This window comes from Equus quagga, chromosome 12 (assembly GCF_021613505.1).
Source record: "Equus quagga isolate Etosha38 chromosome 12, UCLA_HA_Equagga_1.0, whole genome shotgun sequence".
Classification (NCBI taxonomy): Eukaryota; Metazoa; Chordata; class Mammalia; order Perissodactyla; family Equidae; genus Equus; species Equus quagga.
In genome coordinates this window covers 31106248-31126796 of record NC_060278.1, presented here as the reverse complement: position 1 = coordinate 31126796, position 20549 = coordinate 31106248, and the positions used below count along the sequence as shown (strand labels likewise).

At 55.7% G+C, this 20549-nt stretch overlaps 1 protein-coding gene across 1 annotated transcript in view; it reads right to left on the bottom strand.

Moving 5' to 3' along the window:
* Window positions 1-20549, bottom strand: part of ADARB2 (adenosine deaminase RNA specific B2 (inactive)) — a 235975-nt gene that overhangs the window by 23800 nt on the left and 191626 nt on the right. The window contains exons 6-8 of the mRNA XM_046677998.1: window positions 16309-16477; window positions 12829-12983; window positions 5734-5902 (exon numbers count right to left, since the gene is read on the bottom strand). Coding sequence (XP_046533954.1) covers window positions 5734-5902; window positions 12829-12983; window positions 16309-16477 — 493 coding nt within the window. The remainder of the gene's footprint in view (window positions 1-5733; window positions 5903-12828; window positions 12984-16308; window positions 16478-20549) is intronic.

Here is a 20549-nt window from a genome sequence, read left to right as displayed (position 1 = left end):
GAGGGTCACCGAGCACTGGACTTCTTTAGAGCAATTGAAAACGTTGCCCCAAGCTTGTGTCTGCAGATGCGGCCTCTGTCCATGCTCGCCGTGTCCTGGGTTGGGCACCTGGCGAGCCGCTCTGCTGTGTGATTTCTCCTCACTGTCCCATGTGGCCAGGTGCCACCTCTCTGGTGTTCTGTCCCATGAGCTCTGCCCCCTGAAGCTGTGACCACTCCGGGCCCCCGGGACACAGAAATTCTCACAGAAGGCAACCTCTCAGCCCCTCTGTCAGGTGCAGGCGGCCTGTCCCCCAACTCGGGCTCAGGCCAGCCTTCAGGCTTTCTCCTCTGTGGAGCCAGGCGTCCCCTCTCCCTGTCTTCCCTCGGCCTGTTCTGACAGGCTAGGCGATTGATAGGCTCAGTGCCGCCTTTGGAAGAGACGCTAACCTGCACATGGACCAGCGGAAAGGCTGCTATGTTCCTGAATCTCCCGTCAGTGCACACGGCTGGACTTCAGTCCGCTGCTCTGGGGTGGCCTCAGTGAGCCCACACACTGGCCATCCATTGACTGTCCCTTTGCATCTGAGGATGGTTATGGGCATCTGCCAAGGCCTTGCAGTGTGTCCCGGACCCTTGGGGAGGGGCACAGGGGGTTCATGGTACATGGGGTGCATGCTCTCTTTTGGAGCGTGTGATCTTTTAGGAGGATAAGGGGCAAAACAGGCGAACAACCACAGAAGACAAGGTTCTCATCAGGTGACAGTGGTCCTTTGGGCTAACAAGCACCAATGGGAAATCAGTGCTGTTCTTGGGGCACAAAGACAGGTGGGTGACGGCGGGAATGCACAGGACGGGGGCCTGCCCCACCAGCTGAGCGCGTCCCCCTGTCGCTGGACCTCAGATCCCTGCGAGGGCTCGGGGGACAGGCTTAGTGACAGCTCAGAATTCTCCCGAGTGGAAGAAGTTCCCCGTGGACAGAAGGAGGTCACACGCATCTCCCGTCTCCCCATGTGGGCTGACCCTGTTTATGATGGAGAGAACTGGGTTCGTTAAATGATCCCCAGAGAGATGTAACGGTCTCCTGAAAAAGATTCGTGACCCTGATCTCAGAGGCATGGACCTTCTTTCTCATGGGGATCTGCCCTTGATAAGGATTGGGACCGTCAGGGATGAGCTCATTGTTAACCCATCATCTTTTCCTTCACACCCGCCCCGCCCCCCCCAGCAGACGTAACCACCATCCCTGTGGGCTTCAGAGAGAGTCCGCGGCAACGCAGAGAGGGCCAAGGACAGAGCAGCTGGAAGCACAGATAACGTGTAAGGAAATGTGAAGAACTATCCTGTCGGTGGGACTCTAGGAAGCGTCGCCACTTGTTTTACGGCTCATTTTAAACCGTGGGGAAAATCTTCAAGTTTTCTACAACATGCTTTGCTGTAAACCTGTCTTACAAGTGACATTGTAAAATGGTGCCAATTGTTATTCATGGAATTCGTACTCAGAAGAATGCCTGTTGTGGTCTAATTTGTATTATTATTTGGGCATTATTGATCTAAAAAGTGATACGTGTGCATTGATCTGTGGGTGGGAAACGATGCAGCCGTGTTGGCTGTCTGGATCTTTCGATGTATCTGGTCCCAGTTCATTTTTCATTGATATCAAAGGGGATTTGCAAAGAGAATTACAAATTCATTTATTGGACACACTTTCTCTACCTTAATTAAAGATACCATGTTACTCACCTGTTTTCATTTTAGTACATAAAAGTCACATGAGCAGGTGATGAGTGAAGTCAGCCTAGCATTTCTGTTTCATGGCCGCTCAAACAAAACCGCATCTATTAATCAGGAAATTTCTAAGTTACTAAATATATGTGGGTGTGGACTCCACGCAGCGTTTGGGATAAGACCCTCGGAAAGAAAATCGGTAGTTGTAACTGGTTACAGACACGGCCCTAGAATTTATGGGCAGCACAAATAACTTTTTAGCTTTGGCTACTGAGAGGGGCAAAAATTAGGGCTGGGCGGAAGACGTCATTTCCATCTTTGAGAGTCGCCACATGGACACTGGGGAGACCACCGCCTTTATCCTTCCAGCTTCTGTCCTGCTCACCACCCGTACCTGAGGTCACCGCCGTCCTCACAAGAGAGCGGGTCTGTTCTTCAGTGTTTCCTGGCTGCCGACCGCGCCCACGCTGTCTGTGCCCGTGAGCATGTGGGCAGTTTCGAGCCTCCATCAGACAGGCGACTGTAAAAGCCAGACGCGGCTCTGGCCTTGCCTGGTGTCTCCCCACAGCGACCGGGGGTCTTCTCGGTACAGGTCTCAAGGCCGTGCCCTCGCTAGTAATCGTGTTCTTGGAGGCTGGAGTCGTCAGCAGCAAGGACGCCGTGTGTGGCTGGCCCCGCCAGCGCCTGGCCGTGTCTCCACCAGTTATGCACGTCCTTCCGCTAACAAAGCTTTGCAGACGGGCTGTGAGGGGTTGGACGCCATCGCGGCCTCTGTCACCACAGCCTTTCATCCTCCCGTTCTCCCCTCCCCTGCCCGCCAGTCCACCAGTTTCTTCCCTTGGCATCCATTGTGCTGAGTGGACACGGGATGAGGAGTTGGCAGGAGAGAGGAATTCCAGGGAGGAAGGAGGGCCTGGACCAAGGCTCCAAAGAAAAGGAAGAGCAGGCGGTGGGCTTGAGGGGTGAGGAGGCGGCCTGCATGGGACGTGGGAGCGATGGCCTGTGGGTGGTAAGCAAGGAGGGTCTGCAGTGACCCCTCAGCTTCTGCTCTGGGCCAGTCCCAGAGCAGCGAATTTGAAGGAGCGACATGTCCCAAGTGCCTGGGAGGAGGACGGTGGGTTCCCGTTGATCTTAGTGAGGACGACTGCACCCGAGTGGCGCAGATGAAGCCAGACGCCTTGTGGGGTGGCTGGGGGTGAGTCAGACAATTCTCTCAGGAAGTTGGGTTAGAAGGGAGCATACATGCAGCCCGAGGAGGATGCTGGGTTTAGAGATTTACTTTTTAAGATGAGGAAGAGGGGCTCAAATGGTGACGACATAGTTTCGGGGTGGAGGATTCGGGAAGGAGAGGAAGACGTGATGGAGAAGGCCCCCGCGGAGGCGAGAGGCCCTGGGGGATCTGGAGGGGAGGAGAAGTGGGACGATGGATGGACATCCTTGAGAGTGTGGTGGGGAGAGGGCGAGGCAGGCTCCGAGTCATGTCTTCTGTTTGCTCACAGGGGAGGATGTGTAAGCGGGAGTCGTGGGTGGCGGCATCCTCTGGGACACCTGAGGTCACAACTGTCTTCTCAGGTCCGAGGATGAGTCTCGTCTGCCGGTCCCGCCTCCCTCCCCTCTGTCTCCTGCCTTCACGCTGCTGTCTGGGATCCTGACCGCTGTGTGTTCGCTCCCCCGACGTGAGAACAACCTGCAGAGCCAGCCTCAGATGTGTTATTCCAGCTCCGTGCGCACCTGCTTCAAGACCCCTGTGACACTGGCATTCAGTGGTACGCGTGAAAAATAAAGGGCACTATTTGGAGCTTTTGCCAATTTCCATGGTGTAAATACTGTCCCTGTGGCCAATTTCAGGGGAGCCCTGTGAAGTCGCGGACTTTTGTCTTTTGAGTAGATTTTATTAAAAAGGGCAACACCTGACTTTTGAGCGGCTGCGTTACCTCGAAGGGCCGGCCGCGTAGTTTAACTTACTGTCTGTTGACGTTTAAGGTCCCAGAAACAGTGAAGTTTCAACTCGGTAGCATTAATTCACTTCATTTTCTGGGGGATCAGAGAGTTGATCCAGAAACCCAGTGAGGACTTAGGGCACCAGAAGGATGCAGGTCGAGGTGAGAGCTGCGGGCTTTTTTCCCACTTCATGAATGGATGAAAATATTACAAAGGAGGAACGCGTTTTCTTCCGAGAGACGAACTAAGGGCTGCCAGCTCCTCCGGGCAGAGATCAGGCTCTGATTCCGGTCACTGAGCTGTCCTGTGGCTGTGCTGGGCCGGGAGCCGTCACAGCCCGGGAGCGAGGGCCCCACCGCTCCTGCAGCCGTTTGCTAATAACGCAGGGGAGTTGGGGTCTGTTCTCAGGGGCTGAGGATTTACTGCAGAGGCGGGAGGGCCCCAGGAGTTGGAGAAGGGGGGCCGTCCTGCAGGGCCGGAGTCTGCAGCAGCCTGGGGCAGGCCGGGATCCTCTCCCCGATCCTGCGATACCCCTGGGCCCTGAATCCCCGAGGGCGGCTCTGCCTCTGACAGCTCTGCTCGCTGCTTTCCAGGAGGAGGCGCCATGGACGAGGATTGAGTTTTTTTTTTTTTAAAGATTGGCACCTGGGCTAACAACTGTTGCCAATCTTTTTTTTTTTCTGCTTTATCTCCCCAACCCCACCCTATACACAGTTGTATATCTTAGTTGCACGTCCTTCTAGTTGTGGGATGTGGGACGCTGCCTCAACGTGGCCTGATGAGTGGTGCCATGTCTGTGCCCAGGATCCGAACCCTGGGCCGCCGCAGTGGAGTGCACGAACTTAACGACTCGACCACGGAGCCGGCCCCAAGGATTGAGTTTTGATAGGTAAAGATGGCCTTCAGCCAGTCAGCAAACGTTGGAGGAGCTGCAGGATGCGCCAGCCTGCGTTGGGGGACAGACAGGCACACAGTCCAGCCTCACGGGGCGGCAGTGTGCTGGGAACCACGCCCAGGACGGTGCATGGTGCCTGGGCCCCGCGGGGGCCGCTCCTCCGGTGCATGGAGTTTCACCTGCTCCGGCTCCACCCGCTCCCCTCTCATAACCCCGACCGTCTTCTCAGCTCTTCGGAGCTTCAGCCGCAGATGCGCCCACGCGAGCATCTCAGGCGGGCGGCTGTGCAGTTGGAATTGGGGATGGGTGGGGGCTTCCTGAGACCACACTTGCACGGGACGCACCCTGTTCACTTAGTTTATAGATTCCAGATTAGCACATTTACCCACGCTTCCAAAGATGTTCTGATTCACCCTGAACAAGGGCTTTCCGCGAGTGCCTTATTCCCACTGCGGGGCGGCTTGCGGCCTGTTTACGGCTCTGTCAGGGGGTATCTAAATCTCCCTGCACTCCCCCCACCCCGCCACTGTGCTCTGTGACTGCTTCCAAACCAGAGTCCCAGAAATGCGCTTGAGGGGACAGCACATCCTGGAGCATGGGCAGAGGCATGGGGAGCGGGGGCTCTGTGGGCGACCTTCCAGTGGGGCTTTTGAGAACAGGGAGAAGTGTCTCAGGGCCGGGGGCACAACTTTCAGCCGAGGCACAGGGGGACACGTCTCCTGAAATCTGTCAGGCCTCAGCGGGAGGAAGAGGCCTGAGGGCACCCCACACTGCAGGGGCAAGACGGCCTGGGGTATGGGGTGTCTGTGGGGTGGGGTGGGGTGGGGGCTGGTGGGCGATCGGGGTCAGGCGCCTGGGGGCCGGCTGACTGGGGGTGGTGCTGAGCAAAGGTGGGCAGAGGCGAGAGCTCCCTTTGCCTCCGGGTCAGGCCTGGAGGCCAGCCCGGCAGCGCCCAGACCACTGGGACGGAGACCTGGCCGCAGCTTCTGTCTGCTGCAGCGGCGGCTCCGAATGGCCAGGCACAGTTTGCTCAGGGCACTTTGGCCTCAAGCACAGGAAACGGAAAGTGTGATCTGTGAGGGATGTGAAGGGACGAGGCCCCCGCCCCTGAGGGCACATTCCCTACTCCCACCCGGGGCCCTGCCAGACTGCGCCACGTGGGTCAGTGGAAGAAAGCGAGGGGGCTCTTACCTGGCGATCTTGTCCGTGCAGGACATGGTGACGAGCTGCTCGCCCAGTAGGACGCCGTCCCACGTCTGTACCGAGCTGGGGCCGCGGACGGGTACGGTCCCTTCCCCAGACTCAATCTTGGTGCGCAGGTGCCCGCGGAACTTCCTGACGATGTGTTTGCTGCTGCTGACTAGGAGAGAAGAGGGGGCCGTGAGGGGTGGCTGGGTTCCCCGACTTTAAGAGACACACGGGGTCCCCCACTTGGAGTTGTGGAGGAGGAGGGGAAGTGCACCCAGAAAGCATCTCAAGGGCCCCCTGGTGTGTGGCCCATGGGTTAGCACAGGGAAGCACAGGAAAGCGCCAGGGCCAGACTAATTTCACCTCCCCTTCAACCCCGACGTGGTGAAGAGCCCATGTCTGGAAGGGTCAGCCAGCTTCTCACGGAGGGCCAGAGTGAGCAACTGAGGCTCTGTGGCCACTGGTCTCTGTCAGCTCGTCTCTGCCGCCAAAGCACATGCAGCAGAGACGGCCAGCGGGTGAGCAGGCTGCGATCCGTAACACTTCGCTGATGGACACGGAAATTTGAGTTTCGTGTAACTTTCACGTGTCATGAAATATTATTCTTTCACTTTTTCCAGCCACCTAAAAATATTAAAAACTATACTTAGTTTGCGGCCCATACAGAGAAGGTGGTACGTGGGATTTGGCCTGAGGGCTGTGGTCTGCAGACCCCGGTCTGAGTTTTCATCTTGGCTATATCATTTCCTAGCTGTGTACCGTTGGAAAAGTTACTTAAAACCACCGTGACACAGTTATTTCATCTTAAAATTGGAATAATAATGTGGTCTACCTCCTAGGCTGTGGGGCTTTATGAGACAGGACCTGTGAGCTGCTAGCACGTGGCCGTTCTTACCCCAGGTCCACATGACGCAGGCATCAAAGTGACTGATGCAGCCTACATGTGGGTCCCTAACGTGTTGCTTCCGTGTTCTCCCTCCTTTCCCTCCTCTCGACACCCGCCCCCCTATACTGCATACCCCACAGTTAACTGGAGAACTAGCAAGAATGAGAAGAGGATTACATTTATTTTTTCTTTCCTTAAAAAATTCTGTACAGTAAGTCTGGGTTATATTGTAATATAGAAATGGTTAACTGCTTTGTGTACAAATTACATGTAAAATAACACAGTGACACCAACATTTACATACATATGATGACATGGGTGGATACTAAATGCTGTCTTTAAAGAGCTTCTATTTAAGTTTTAGAATTTGTGGAAATGGGATTTCTCCTTCATTTATCCCCTCTGAAGGCATCAAAAAATAAGTAACCTGTGGGTTTATATGGGTACCTCCCCTTACAGACCTCAAGGTAATTTCCAGTATATTTTCTCACGTTTCCTAAGAACTCAGGTTCTTTTGCTACGTATCTATAGTGCCTAAAGGCGTCTCTTGGGAAGAAAGATTGTTGCACTCCTCGGAGAAAGTAAACTTTTGAGACGTTTCAGATTGTTTTTCGACCTTGCTACCAACCAGGTCCTTGATGAGATCCAATTTGGATTGAGCTGAGAGGCATCTATGGAAGGAAGAGTGAAACTGAAAGATTGAGCCTGGGTGGGCACAGCTAAGGAACACCTAACTCTCCCCCAGGTAGAGAGTGAATCTCTTCTTTGCAGGTTTAAATGGCACTAGGAATCAGATGACAATGACGATGACGATGATGATGGTGGTGGTGGTGATGATGATGGTGATGGTGACGGTAATGAGGAGATGATGATGAAGCTGAAGAAGCTGATGAAGAAGAAGATGATGATGATGACAAATGATGACGATGATGGTGATGATGATGACAATGATAATGATGATGGTGGTGATAAATTGAACATAAAATAGTTCCTATGACTCAGAAGCACTTGAGCAAACCCTTGGTCTGAATTGACTTTTGACACTGTCCAGGCGGGGTCTTTATCACGTCAACTTCGTGTGGCAGGCAGCACTGGGAGAGTGGAGGGACCAGCATACATAACAGTTTCCAGTTTACCACAGTGTTAGGGACTTGATTCTTCTAGGTGGGGGATATTTTCTCAGGGAACATGGTACTTGCTGTCCCTCTCTTTCTGGTGATTATAGTATCCTTATCATTCTCTCAATGCTTCAACTATTGTGCCATTTTCCAGACCTCGAAAGTTGCCTGTTACATTGTAAGGCTTTTCTAAGTCCTTACCCATTGCTTCTGCACAACCAACTTCCCATGAAGTAGACTTTATAGTCTGTTAGTGCCATGACAACAGGGGGGCCTGGCTTGAGTTAACAACCCGTTTCTAGGAGCTAACCCAAAGTTTTCAGGTAGATTAATTTTGCTTGAAGAGCCAGGTGCATGAGATGCTCCTGAGGAGTGTGTATTTTTGGCGGTGTTCAGCCTCAGGCTGCCCTCTCTAGCACACTCCCTGATGAGCTCCATCCGTCCCAGGAGGGCTCTGAGTGTTGGCCATCTCCTGGAGCCCATTTCCTCGGGCTCTTTCTTGCCTAATTGCGAGAGGCAGGAGTGAGTTGAAGATGCCACTTAAAGGAGAACAAAATGCCAATCCAACCGGAACCTGCAGGGAACTGAACCTAAATAGTCTGTAGTGGATTTATAGTGCTCCTGAGGCAGTGGAGGTGTGAAACCAGAAGATTCTGCCTGCCATGTACACGTAAATACTCCCCACTCCATAAGGTTAGTCTAAGCTAATTCTAATACCCATGTCATCAGACTCTTTGCTATAGTGTTCTTTTATCTAAAACCCTTACTTTTGGAGATTGATGTCAAGTTACAGTGAGGGTGGTGTCCAAGTGAATATTTTATTTTGGGGAGAGAATCAAAGGTGATGGAGACAAATGGCCATAGGAGAAGTTCAGCTAGGGAGCAAAGATCTATCTAAAAAGTGGGACATGTTTGAAACAGGGGTATAGGAGAGAGAAAGAGAGCCAGAATTGGGGAAAAAGTATAAGAAAGGAAGACAATATTTTAAAACACCAAATACGCTTTTAATTTTCAAATTGTATTCAAAAGGTATATCCCAGAATGCTTACCTTTGGAGCAACCTTTTATTTATTGTGGTAATAATATCTGTAATATCTGTTGTGTGGTCACGTGAATTATGAGGCCATCTAAATTCACTGATCCCACAAAGCACGAATGTTATCATATACTGCATGCTTCTGTAACTCAGCGGGCAAATCTGAAGGCAGGATTTCAGGAAGTGTACTTGAGGTTCTCTGACTTCCTGTGGGATTTGGTTAAATCTCTTCACCTGCCCTAATGTACAATGAGTGCAATTGTCTTAGAACATTCTAGGCACTTAGCACAGTCTGTAAGACATGACATAATCATGCTATTTCTCGTGGCATCTTGTGGGAGATAGATTGGAGCATCTAACTAAGCTGGTGGGTGGTCCTGGCTCCAGTGGTTGTTTGGACCTTCTGGAGAATTTTCTTACTGAGCTCGGCTCTGTGCTCCCTCACTCTTCAAAGGAAGGGGGAACAGTCCAGGACCCTGTTCAGAACTTGTCTGAGATCCAGTCATGTCACAGTGTGACTGCAGATCTGATGCACTAGATGCGTGTCCAGTGTGTGCTAATTCATGTGTGTGCTTGTCTGTATGTGCATGTATGCTTTTTCACATGTGTGTGCTTGTCTGTATGTGCACGTGTGCTTATTCACGTGTGTGTGCTCGTCTGTCTGTGTGTGTGCTTTTTCACATGTGTGTGCTTGTCTGTATGTGCACGTGTGCTTATTCACGTGTGTGTGCTCGTCTGTATGTGTGTGTGTGCTTATTCACGTGTGTGTGCTCGTCTGTATGTGTGTGTGTGCTTATTCACGTGTGTGTGCTCGTCTGTATGTGCACGTGTGCTTATTCACATGTGTGTGCTTGTCTGTATGTGCACGCGTGCTTATTCACGTGTGTGTGCTCGTCTGTCTGTGTGTGGGTTCTTGTGCACGTGTGTGTGTATGGAGGGGGAGAGGAAGCCGAAGGGGCTAGGAGAGTCGGGGCACGGCTGTGGCTGGTGGAGGGGCAGGCATGCCATGGGCCTGTGTAGGGATGACAACAGCTCCTTGCAGACCAAGTGAGGGAGGGAGAATAAAATGAGCTAAAGTGATCGGGACCAAGCAGGGCGACATAGTGGCGAGAGGAGAGAGGCCGCCCCAGAGTGGGCCAGGTGGTGGACAGCACCTCGGAGACCTGGGTCTCCAGTGCCGGAGCTTCTCCCAGACTGCAGCGAGCTCGTCAGAACCCATGATGACCTCAGGGGAGTGGCCCGAGCACCTCTGTGCTCTGCAGTCTGCATTTGTGGACCTTACAACATTGCTGTGACCCTCAGGACCGTGTGCTCTGGGCTCCATTTAGGAGCACGGACCTCGAGGCCACGGGGCAGTGAGGCTGGGTTTCTACAGGGTTAACTTGCAGGAGGTGGATGCGCTGACCTCTGGGAATGGCCCTGCAGGCCTGTCCCCATTGACTCTGCTCCAGTGGGAGCCCCTCAGAGCAGAGGTCCCCTCACTCGCATCCTCTCTTCTGGATCCAACTCTCTTTGAACAGCAGCAGAGAGAAACACTATACGAGTGAGCGGCATGCTGAGCCCCCTTGATGGTAGTGAATTCTCTCTAAAAGGAAAACGATTCCTGAGCCTCGTGCCTTCCTCGGGAGTGTGGAGAATACTAGCGGTCTCTCCAGGAGGCCCTTCCAGGCAGGGGACGGCAGGAATTTGGGTTTTCTTGCCCTACTGACCAAATAAGGGAAAGGCAATGTACGATCTGGGCTGACGAGTCTGTGGGGCAGCCTCGCCAGGTACCCCTTCTCCGGGGTGCCCTGTAGGACGTGCTCAGAGAAACCCCCGTCTGCATAACCCAGGAGCAGCAGCTTGTGTCCGCCTGGCATAGCTGCTGTGAAAATGTGGGGGAAATGCTTGATGTTTTTCTCCTACCTGCACCTGCCACTTCTTAAAAGCACGGTGAAGTAAAAGACATCTGTGTCTGCAAGTGAACCCCAGGGTGCATCCCAGATGTATCTGCTTGTTTTTCTAAACTGCTGGCTTTGCAAGTCAGAATCGAGGGCTGGGCAGCCACAGTGGGTGCCCAATGAGCTAGAAACGTCCCTCTGGAGAGACTGTGGCCTCAGGCGTGACTGAGGCTCCTGCTGTCCTCACCTGGCTGCCAGACCCCCACCGGGAGGAAGCTGAATAAATTAAGGATGGCCCCAAACGTCCTGGGGACTTTCCCTCCCAGAACCTGGGCTCCTAGGCTGGGTCTTCATGACTCCAAGCCTTTCGAGAGAAAACGGAAAGGTAATTCCAAGTAGCTGTCTAATGGGCCACATTTCACATTTCATGGCAGAGGTGGTATCATGTGGGTCCAGCAGATAAACATCTCCAGGAAAAATGAACCAACCTCACAGCATCTTTTCCTTCCTTTCTCTTTTTGAGTCTGCGTGGTCTCACGCCCCCAGGACTGCAGCTGCGCCCCCTGCTCAGGTGGCCAGGGCCCCCGCCTCCCGCCCTCCCGGGGCAGTCCCCTGAGAGGGTCCTGATATTTGTTTTCCTCCCTTCTCTTGATTCTCAATTCCACTTGGTTCTTCCTTTTACTTTCCATAGTGTGTTGTCTTGGAGTGAATGCTTGTGCTCCTCGAAATCCGTATGTTGAAGCCCTAACCGCCCCGGTGAGATGATATTTGGAGGTGGGGCCTCTGGGAGGTGATTTGGTTTAGATTAGGTCATGAGGATGGAGTCCCCATGAATGGGATTAACGCCCCTATAAAAGAGACACAGAGAGCTCCCTTGTCCCCTCCACCATGTGAGGACACAGCGAGAAGATGGCATCCATGAACCAGGAGCGAGCCCTCGCCAGACACTGAGTCTGCCAGCACCCTGATCCCGACTTCCAGCCTCCAGAACTGAGAAGTCAACGTCTCTGGTTTAGGAGCCGCCTCGTGTGTGGGGTTCTGTTACAGCAGCCCAGGCGGCCTGAGACACGAATGAAAATGTTCCTTGAGGACTCTGTCCCCCTCTCCACAGGGAAGGCGACGGGCTGGGCGGAAAGTGGGCAAACAGGAGGGAGCACTTTCCTGGGCCAGCCTCCAGCCTGAGTGAGGGGCCCCGGGTTCAACACGTGTGGGACCCAACAGCACTCTGCTCCTGCACCACCTTTAGCCTGCAACGCAGAGGCCTCCAGAAAGTGCTCATCTTTCCTCTGGGAAGTGGGACACACGTGGAGCCTTGATGGGGGTTGTCAGGAACCTTTAAAAGTGGGGTGTCTGGTGTGTTTCTACTTTAAGTTCTCTCTGCGCCCAAGACTGAGCCTGGATGCGTCAACATCCTAATGGGACAAGGTCCCTCATCACACGCGTACATTTAACTTCACTGCCGACATCAGAAGACCTGCCTTGTACTGCTTCTGAAAGGATCTACGTGTGTGTGGGGCGCATACACAAGTACGTGTAACACACGCGCAACGTCAGCAGTAGAATCTCCTCACCCCTCTTATGGAGCAGCCGCAGGGAGTTTCTTTCTCCCTGGAGGTATCCTGACATCATCAGAGCCACACCAAGGAGACCCCGGTGTGTCCCCACTCGGGAACAGTGTCACCTCTCGCTGGGGGTGGAGACGACTGCTTTCCGTGCACCTGCTCTGCTAAAATCCCCGAGAGGGTGGGCCCTGCCCGGGGGCTCAGCACAGCCCCTGGAGAGGTGCCTTTGTGGGCATCACCCAACACTGGCTTGGTTAAAAAGCTGAGCCTTACTCTCCCCGCAGTTGCAAATGAAGGCAGACACAGCCAGCTGGAGTTGCTCCCACTCTGTGTAGTTCTCATCTCTGCTCTCCTTCATCCTATTCTCCAGACTGGGATGGGGGCCTTCTGACCGATTAAAATGGAGCGGAACCGGGGCCATTAAATAGCTAATTTTAGAGTCAAGCTACTGGGCTCCCACGGTCTGGGCATTTCAGGCTAACATGTCGGAGGGGTGATTAAGCAGCTCTCTGTGGGCCCAGTCCTCTGAGGCCCGGCCCCACACCAGCGGGGTCAGCACGGGTGCCTGGAGCCGGGTCTGGGCTGCTGGCAGGAAAGTGGGAAGGTGTTCTCTTACGCTTGTCGGTGGTGATCTCGTAGGGCGAGTTGAGCCGCGCGTCCCCGCAGGGCGACGTGCTCACGTAGAGGTGGAACAGCACGTTCTCCCTCAGCCGGTAGCCGCCCTCCTTGGCCCGCACGAAGACGGAGCGCTCCCAGTCCTCACGGCGCTTGCTGGGGACAGAGGACAGAGAGAGGCTCCTGTCACCATGTGCCTCAAGCCCGCCCATGCACTTTGACCCCAGGACGCTGCTGCCCCGCCTTGGGCGGTTGCCCCCGGTTTCTGTCCTCCTCACCCTTCACATTGTGTTTTCTCCCTGCACGGAAACTTCCAGACCAGGCCACAGCGAAGCCACGTGCAAGCGAACATGGCCTGCAGACGCACAGTCATCTCACTCCCTGCCTTTTCTGTCTTGGGCTGCTCGTCTACACAGCCAGCTTCCCAGCGGGTGTCAGCCGTGTCTCAGTGTTTATAGAACGTGCTTCACAGGCTGCCTATGTGCCGTCAGGTGGGGGCACTGTCACCTGGACTTGGCCTCCGTGGGGCTTTCTGCAGGGTGGGGAGGGCCCGGCCGCCAGTCCAGCGGGAAATCTGTGCACGGAAGTGCTTTTCTTCTGCATGCGACCATGGAGAACGTCGAACAGCCTCTGGGGTCCAGGCCTGTGCCCTCAGAGTCTCCCGGCCTCCTTCTCGGGTCGCCGTGGCCCTGTGCCGGGTCTGCTGGCGGCCCTCCCTCCCCGCCCTTGTGCTCGCTCATCACAGGCAGTCTACTTTCTGCCGCTCTTGCTGTTTTTACACGTTCTGCCCCATTGGTGATGGATTCTGCTTTCCCGGGTCCTGAGATCACACAGGCAGCAGAACAGACATTTTCTCCCCAGGAAACCCGAGAGGCATCCGCCAGCCTTTCTGCTTCCCTGCCTCTGCTCCCTCCACTGCCAGGTGCCCCCACCCCTCCCAGAACTTGGAGCAAACGCCGGCCCTGGGTCTCTGGGTGCAGATCCTGGCGCCCCCTGGGCTGTGCTGGCTCTCTGCAGCTGCTGCTCAGCCCCCACGAAGGCAGGGTCCTGCATGCTTGCCGGCCAGCGGCTGGCGCCGGCTGTGACCCAGACCAGAGTTAGGGTATTTGGGAATATTTCTGATTGAGCAGCAGACATTAGGAGAGAAACCCTTCCCCACATTTGGAGAGATTGGCAACAGTTGGGCTTGGCCACACCCTCAGTGGGCCTGGAACCCGTGAGGGACGGTGCGTGAGGCTGCGGCTCCCCGCACATGGGCTCAGATGAGAATTAATTGGGGGCACTAGGGCGCCATTCCCTGTGAGTCTGTGCGGCACGCCTCTGGGCCACCCTCCCCTTTCTGTGGCTGCTGCACGTGCCAGTGGCACGCCTGAGTCACTCCCCGAAGCCCCATGAGACCCCATTATTAGTGGAATTGAAGAACACTGCTTCAGAGGACTTGGAAGGGCAGCGGGAAGATGCGATGAAGACAAGGACGCCCACAGCTGTCAAGTCTCCGTGACCAATCGCTTGGGGCTGGGACGCGCCTGGATGGCCGTGTGCTCACATCCACTTGCGATTCCGCTCTGCTCAGTGTGTCGTAGGGAGAGACGCCAGCACAGGCGACAGCCTGCTGCTTCCCGACGGCCGGAGCAGCCGGCCCAGAACATTGGACAGCCCACCGTGGGAGCACATTTCCTTTTGGAATGCCCCCTTAGAACATGCTTGGAGGAGGCAAGAAGCAGACGACGTCCCCAAGCCCATCGCTGGCCTTGCACTCGGGTCCTGGGACAGGGCGGGACGTGAGCACATCCGGGACAGGGGGGCGCAGGGCAGTGGAGTCGAGCCTGGCCTGTGTTTCAGACACGCTCTGACCTGCTGGCTGGGGACAGGGGGAGCTGGCCTGGGGCTTGTCTGGTGGCACCTGAGCCCTGTGGCCCCAGGACAAGGCTGGCAGAAGGGAGACAAGACAGCAGGCTGCCTCACAGCCCAGCGCCTGGGGGAGGCCGTGCTGTCCTTGCGGAAATCTGTGCTCTGTGAGAAGCTTGCCCGGCCGAGAAGTTCTCGGAACAGAACACCGATTGGGGCCATCAGCTCCCCACGCTTTTCTGCGGCTCAGAGGCACCGAGCCTAGGGGAAAGGCTGAATCCTGGGTCTCCTTTGAAGGGGGGCAATTTCGTGGAGATGGAGTGGATGTGTTGATGTCACCAGCACCCTTCCATGCTGGATGAAGGTGGCCAGGGAGCAGGGTGTTGCTCCAAGTGAACAGGCTGTCCCAGAGCCCACTCTTAGCTCCCCGCGTGCCCCTCGCATTTCAAGGGCCAACAGCATCCGAGAGGCAGGCGGCTTTTCTGTGGGGTTTTGTTTCTCTTTTTAAAACAGGAGGCTAGTTCTGGGTTAATGACTGAAGGCTGGCAGTGGAAGAACGTCGCCTTCACTGCCCCCCACAGGGAAGGGGCAGCTGGAGCCAGAGCTGGGGGGCTGCTCCTCTGGGGATGCTGCTGCGCTCCTCCACCGGCCCTGCAGTGCCGTCCTCCCCTGGTCTTTGTCATCTGGAGCGTGCGCAGTGACTTGGGGCATGCTCTGAATGACAGTTGGCAGCGTGTGGTCCACGGGCGGCTGTGGCTGGCTGCCCTCTCTCTGCACGGTCTTCTTGACACTGGACTGCATTCCGGCCTCGTGAAGAGCATTGTGGTAGCTGCTCGTGCCTTTCTTTATTCGTGGGGTGCTGTGGTCATAGGGGAGCACTGGCCCCTAGCCAACCCCTCGATATGCACTGAATACTCGTGTCCCCCAAATTCGTGCATTGATACCCACCCCCCAATGTGGTTTTATTAGGAGTTGGGGCCTTTGGGAGGCAATGAGGTCCTGAGGGTGGAGCCTTGTGATGGGATTAGTGTCCATATAAAAGAGACCCAGAGAGCCCCCTCGCCCCCTCCCCTGTGTGAGGACACAGCGAGAAGGTGCTGGATCTGCTTGTTCCTTGATTCCGGACCTCCAGCCTGCAGACTGAGCTGGCAGTGTTCGCTGCTCAGGCCGCCCAGCTGGTGGTGTTCTGTCACGGCAGCCGGGTGGACAAGATGGCTGTGAGTGTCTTAATAGACACTGTTATGGGATGGAATGAGGGGGTGTGTGACAAGGTGTGTTCACACGTGTGCGCACGTGTGTGTGGGGGTGACATGTGTGCACCTTGCAAACCGTCTGCTGCGGTCACTCATGGGCAGGCAGGTTGCTTGGATGGAGGTCCGAGGACAGTGGGGAGGATGCTGGGCGTTTCAGTGTTCGACGGCCTGTGGGGCGACAGCGTGAGCTCAGGAGACGCCACCGTCTGAATGAGGACATCATTTCAAGCTCACGGCCGGGCCCCGTGTGCAGGGGACCCGCCAGGGTAAAGGGGGCAGCAGTCTGAGCCAGTTGTGGGCCGCCAGCCAGGACGCGTGGGTCACCCACAGAGCCGTGAGCTCATGTCCGGGGCGCGAGTCGATGGGATGCGCCTGCTCACCTCAGGTGCAGCTCCAGCTGCGCGTACAGGAAGTGGACAAGCGCTCTCCGGGCCACGACCTCCGCGTGGCAGTCGTTGACCACCAGCCCCTGGTCATTGATGTACTCGCCGCTGATGCACTTGGTGCCCGAGGACAGGACGACGACCTGCGCTTGCCTCGCGTCCAGGCCTGGGGGACAGAGAAGAGGTCAGGACACGGCACGCCGCCCTCCCTTCACCTCATCCCACCCTCAGGCCCGCCGCCCACAGCCACGCAGGGTCCGACGAGCACCAAGCGGCTGCTGCGTCCTGGGGCTTTGCGTAGCGACAGGGTGTGCTTTGAGAGGGTCGCGTGCCCCCTTGTTTCAGGACTGCGCCCCAGCAAAGCTCTGGTTCCCAGAGGTCCACTTACTTCTCAAAACCAGGGTCAGCGGGCACCTGATCGTGTGCACCTGCCGATTCTCTACCTGAGGGACACAGAGGTCTGCCTCTCCCCACGTGTGTGCAGTAGGGTCCTGGGAGCAGATGGGACCGTGGGCGACCTGCCACCCAACAGGCGACACCAGGCCACGGCCAGCACCCGAGCTAGAGGGAGAGGAAGCTGGCTGCCTGCTGGATTTCGGGCTGCGACTCCTAAGGGGAGGGGCGCAGAGCCTGTAGCTTGGCTGTGTACCATAATCACCAGATTCACCCCCAGAAATCCTGCCACCACCCCCACCCTGGGCCTGTGGGCTGAGAATTGTTTTTTTTTTTTTTTTTTTTTGGTGAGGAAGATTGTCACTGAGCTAACATCTGTGCCAATCTTCCTCTATTTTGTGTGGGATGCCGCCACAGTGTGGCTTGACCAGTGGTGCTAGGTCCTCGCCCAGGATCCCAACCTGTGAACCCCAGGCTGCAGAAGGGGAGCATAGGAATGCAACCACTAGGGCACGGGGCCAGCCCGAGAATTGCATCTTAACTGGAAGATTCACTGACGGGAATGTGTTGTGTGCAGGATGGGGGCGGGGGCTGAGAGAGCCGAGGACGCCGTTACAACAGGTGCCAGCCCGTGGGTCCTGCGCTTGCCTCACTCCCTGCTCCCCCCACCCCCCCCAAGTGGAGCCAGCTGTCCCTGAGGGCCACCCGGACTAGCGACAAGCTGTACCAGGCACCCAGGTCCTTCAAACATGCCTGTCTCCCAGCCCAGGGACAGGCTCCTTGTTCCCACATGCGGACAGATGCGCTTTTCTGACCTCCTCGCCTCCCTGGGGCTGTGAGTGAGTCCAGGTCCAGGGGTCAGGAGGAGCTGGGGATGCGAGTGTCACACGCTTAGCGATCTGTGCCCCAAGAGCACTTGGGGAAAGTGCAGCCTGGGCCTCGAGGGCTGCTGGATGCTCAGCTGAGAGGCGGTCAAGGCAGACTGAGCTGCAGCAGGACAGCGCCCCTGGAGTGACGCCTGGCCCAGCGTGTCCCTTTCCAGAACAGCACCTCACAGGTGACGCTAGGGAGGCAGGGGTGTCTGGGGGCGCGTGGTGCCTCCCCTGGGCCGGCCCAGAAGGGGGGCTCTGTACGCCTGTGGCACGCTCCCCAGGACCCGCCCTGGCCTTGTGTCTGGGGTCGCGTTTCAGGAACGATGTCTTTGCTACGGGTTTTCTCCTTGAGACTTAGGCTCACGCCCAAGAACAGCGCGCGACATGGTGGACCAGCGACAGCAGGGGAAACACGCCGAGTTCTCTGATTCAGCGCACTGGGGCCTCTGTTCTCCCCAAAGAGCCACAGGACAGATGGGAGATGAGAGCAGGCAATAACGCCTCCCATTCCATCCAGCTCTTTCCATCCTAAGGGGCCTCCGAGCCCCACAACGCGGCGGGAGCAAGGGGGGGCGGCTGCCGTTTCCTGCCTCCTCGTCTCTTCATGGTTCTGAGGCAGCTGCTTCCTGGGGCCTCGCAAACCCCGGCTCAGCGTGTTTTCCTGGGTTTGTGGTGAGAACTAAGAAACATGGCTTCTGCTTGCCTGTGGCCGTCGTATCTGACAACAGAGAGGGTCCCAGGGGCTCCGTGAGGACCAGCCTCATAGACTCGCAGGGCGCCCAACTCATACTGTTGCTGTTATCATTAGTGTTCTTTATATATGATAGGAGCAGAGTTTTGAGGTCAAACTCAACTCACGGGGCCATTTTCTGACTCTGTCTGAGCCCCCATTCCCAGCTGCAGGATGGGGGCGGTGCTCACGGCTGCCAGAGACGCCCTCCACCTGCCAGCCTCGGCCTCAGCATTTCCTCCTTTCCTGCCATCGACTCAGAGGCCAAGAGCTGATGACGAGCGTCCAGTGGAGGCTTCAGGGCTTGCTTTTCACAGGACAATGCTCTTTCTGACCACGGTCAAAGGAATCTTGCCAACAGAAGTGATATTCTCTGCAAGAACGGAAAGCAAGCAAAACAAAAGAAACCTCAAGAGCAAACCCCAGACTGGGTGTCTTCAAAACGTGCCATCAACCTGCTGAGTCAGGAGCCCCAGGGGCTGTGATTCGGTCAAGTCTGCTCCTGGTCTAATGGGGCTTGTGGGCCTCTTCGTGCAGCTACGTTTTCTTTTCACTTAGATGGTGAATTCCTCCCTCTGGGCGGGAACCAGAATTCCCACTAAATAGTCCAAGAAGGGGCCCCCCAGAGCGTTGGTGCCAAAGGTGGATCTTCTGGGACAAGCCATCCGTGCTCCTGGGCTAGGAACACGTCTGATTTTCCAGGCCTCCATCGGGGAGTCGAGAGAATGGAGTTGGGAACCTATAAGCCTGTGGTACCTTTTTAAATTTTTTTTTAGAGGAAGATTAGCCCTGAGCTAACATCTGCTGCCAATCTTCCACTTTTTGCTGAGGAAGACTGGCCCTGAGCTAACATCCATGCCCATCTTCCTCTAGTTTATATGTGGGATGCCTACCACAGTATGGCTTGCCAAGCGGTGCCATATCCGCACCTGGGATCTGAACAGCAAACCCCAGGCCTCTGAAGCAGAACGTGTGCACTTACCTGCTGAGCCACCGGGCTGGCCCCTGTGGTACCTTTTAACAAACATCTGTGCTGGTGGGGATCCGGGTTCTGTGCTGCACGTGGTCAGGGTGGATGTGGCAGTTAGCAGCTGGTTGTGCCCACTCCGTTGAATTCTGCCGCAAATACATGATGGGCCGTGTCTCTAAAGAGACGGTGTGCCCACCAGGGCATGCTGGAGTGAACCTTCGCGTTTAGTAAAATTTACTTCCCAGAGGCGACAGTGCTGGGCACGTGACAAGTTCTTTCACGTGCTCGTTGCCCTGACCTGAAACTTTCTGCCTCGAGCACTTAGTTCTACAGCCTAAATGATGTCCCCCCTCCCTGCCCCACCGTGCAGATGCTCCTTCGAGATGAGATGGGAGAGTCGAGAGGAAGCAAGAGAAGGACGAGCAGCTGCGGGTGAGGGAAGAAGGAGGCGTGGGTGAGAGAAGGGGGGTGGGGCACCGGGCCGCAGTCAGAGAGTGACCCCACCGGTGTCAGGGGCCTGCCCATCAGCTGCAGTGGCGTTTCCCAGGCTGGTCCAGTACCCCCTTCCTTCCGCAGTCTCCATTTCTGAGATCCGGAAAACCACTCAGGTCCTGGCTGGGTTGGTCATTGCTGTCCCCTCCCTGCAGGGGTCTGGCTGCATGGACAGCTCAGGAAATGACTGGACACTTACTTCCCCACGTTTTGGGCGTGAAGTCAGCAGCGACTCTGCTTTAGGAAAGCGAAAACAGAACACACTGACCTGCCTGGGATTTCTTCCCCAGGACTGACCAAAATGTGTAAAAGCAGCTCAGAATGCAGCGCTTCTCTTCCCACAGGGTCCAGCAGCCTGGTCACTTGCCACCTGCCGGCAGGGCTGCTTTCGCACATGGGTCCTTTCCTGGTCCTTGGCTGGAAGGGGTCCCAGGGTGGATCTGAGCATCATTTGCCAACGGGGCCTCACTGCACAGTGAGTGAGGGTGCCAGCTGCCAGGGAGCCACATTCTAACTAAAATAGCTACCCAGTGACACACTGACTGTTGAGAAACGGCTAAAGAGGAGCCATTCTGATGGAGACGTCATTTTGAAGATTCCAGCTTAATTAAAGCAGGTATTTAGAGAAATGGAAAATACCATTTATAATTATTTCTCAAAGTTGTTCAATACCCAGATGTCCGTGCACATGCATGTAACTTGGCATAGACAGCTGAGAGTTGCTTCTTGAGGCTCCGGTCTGAGTCTCCCTTTTGATTTTCCATGGAAATTAGATCTGTAG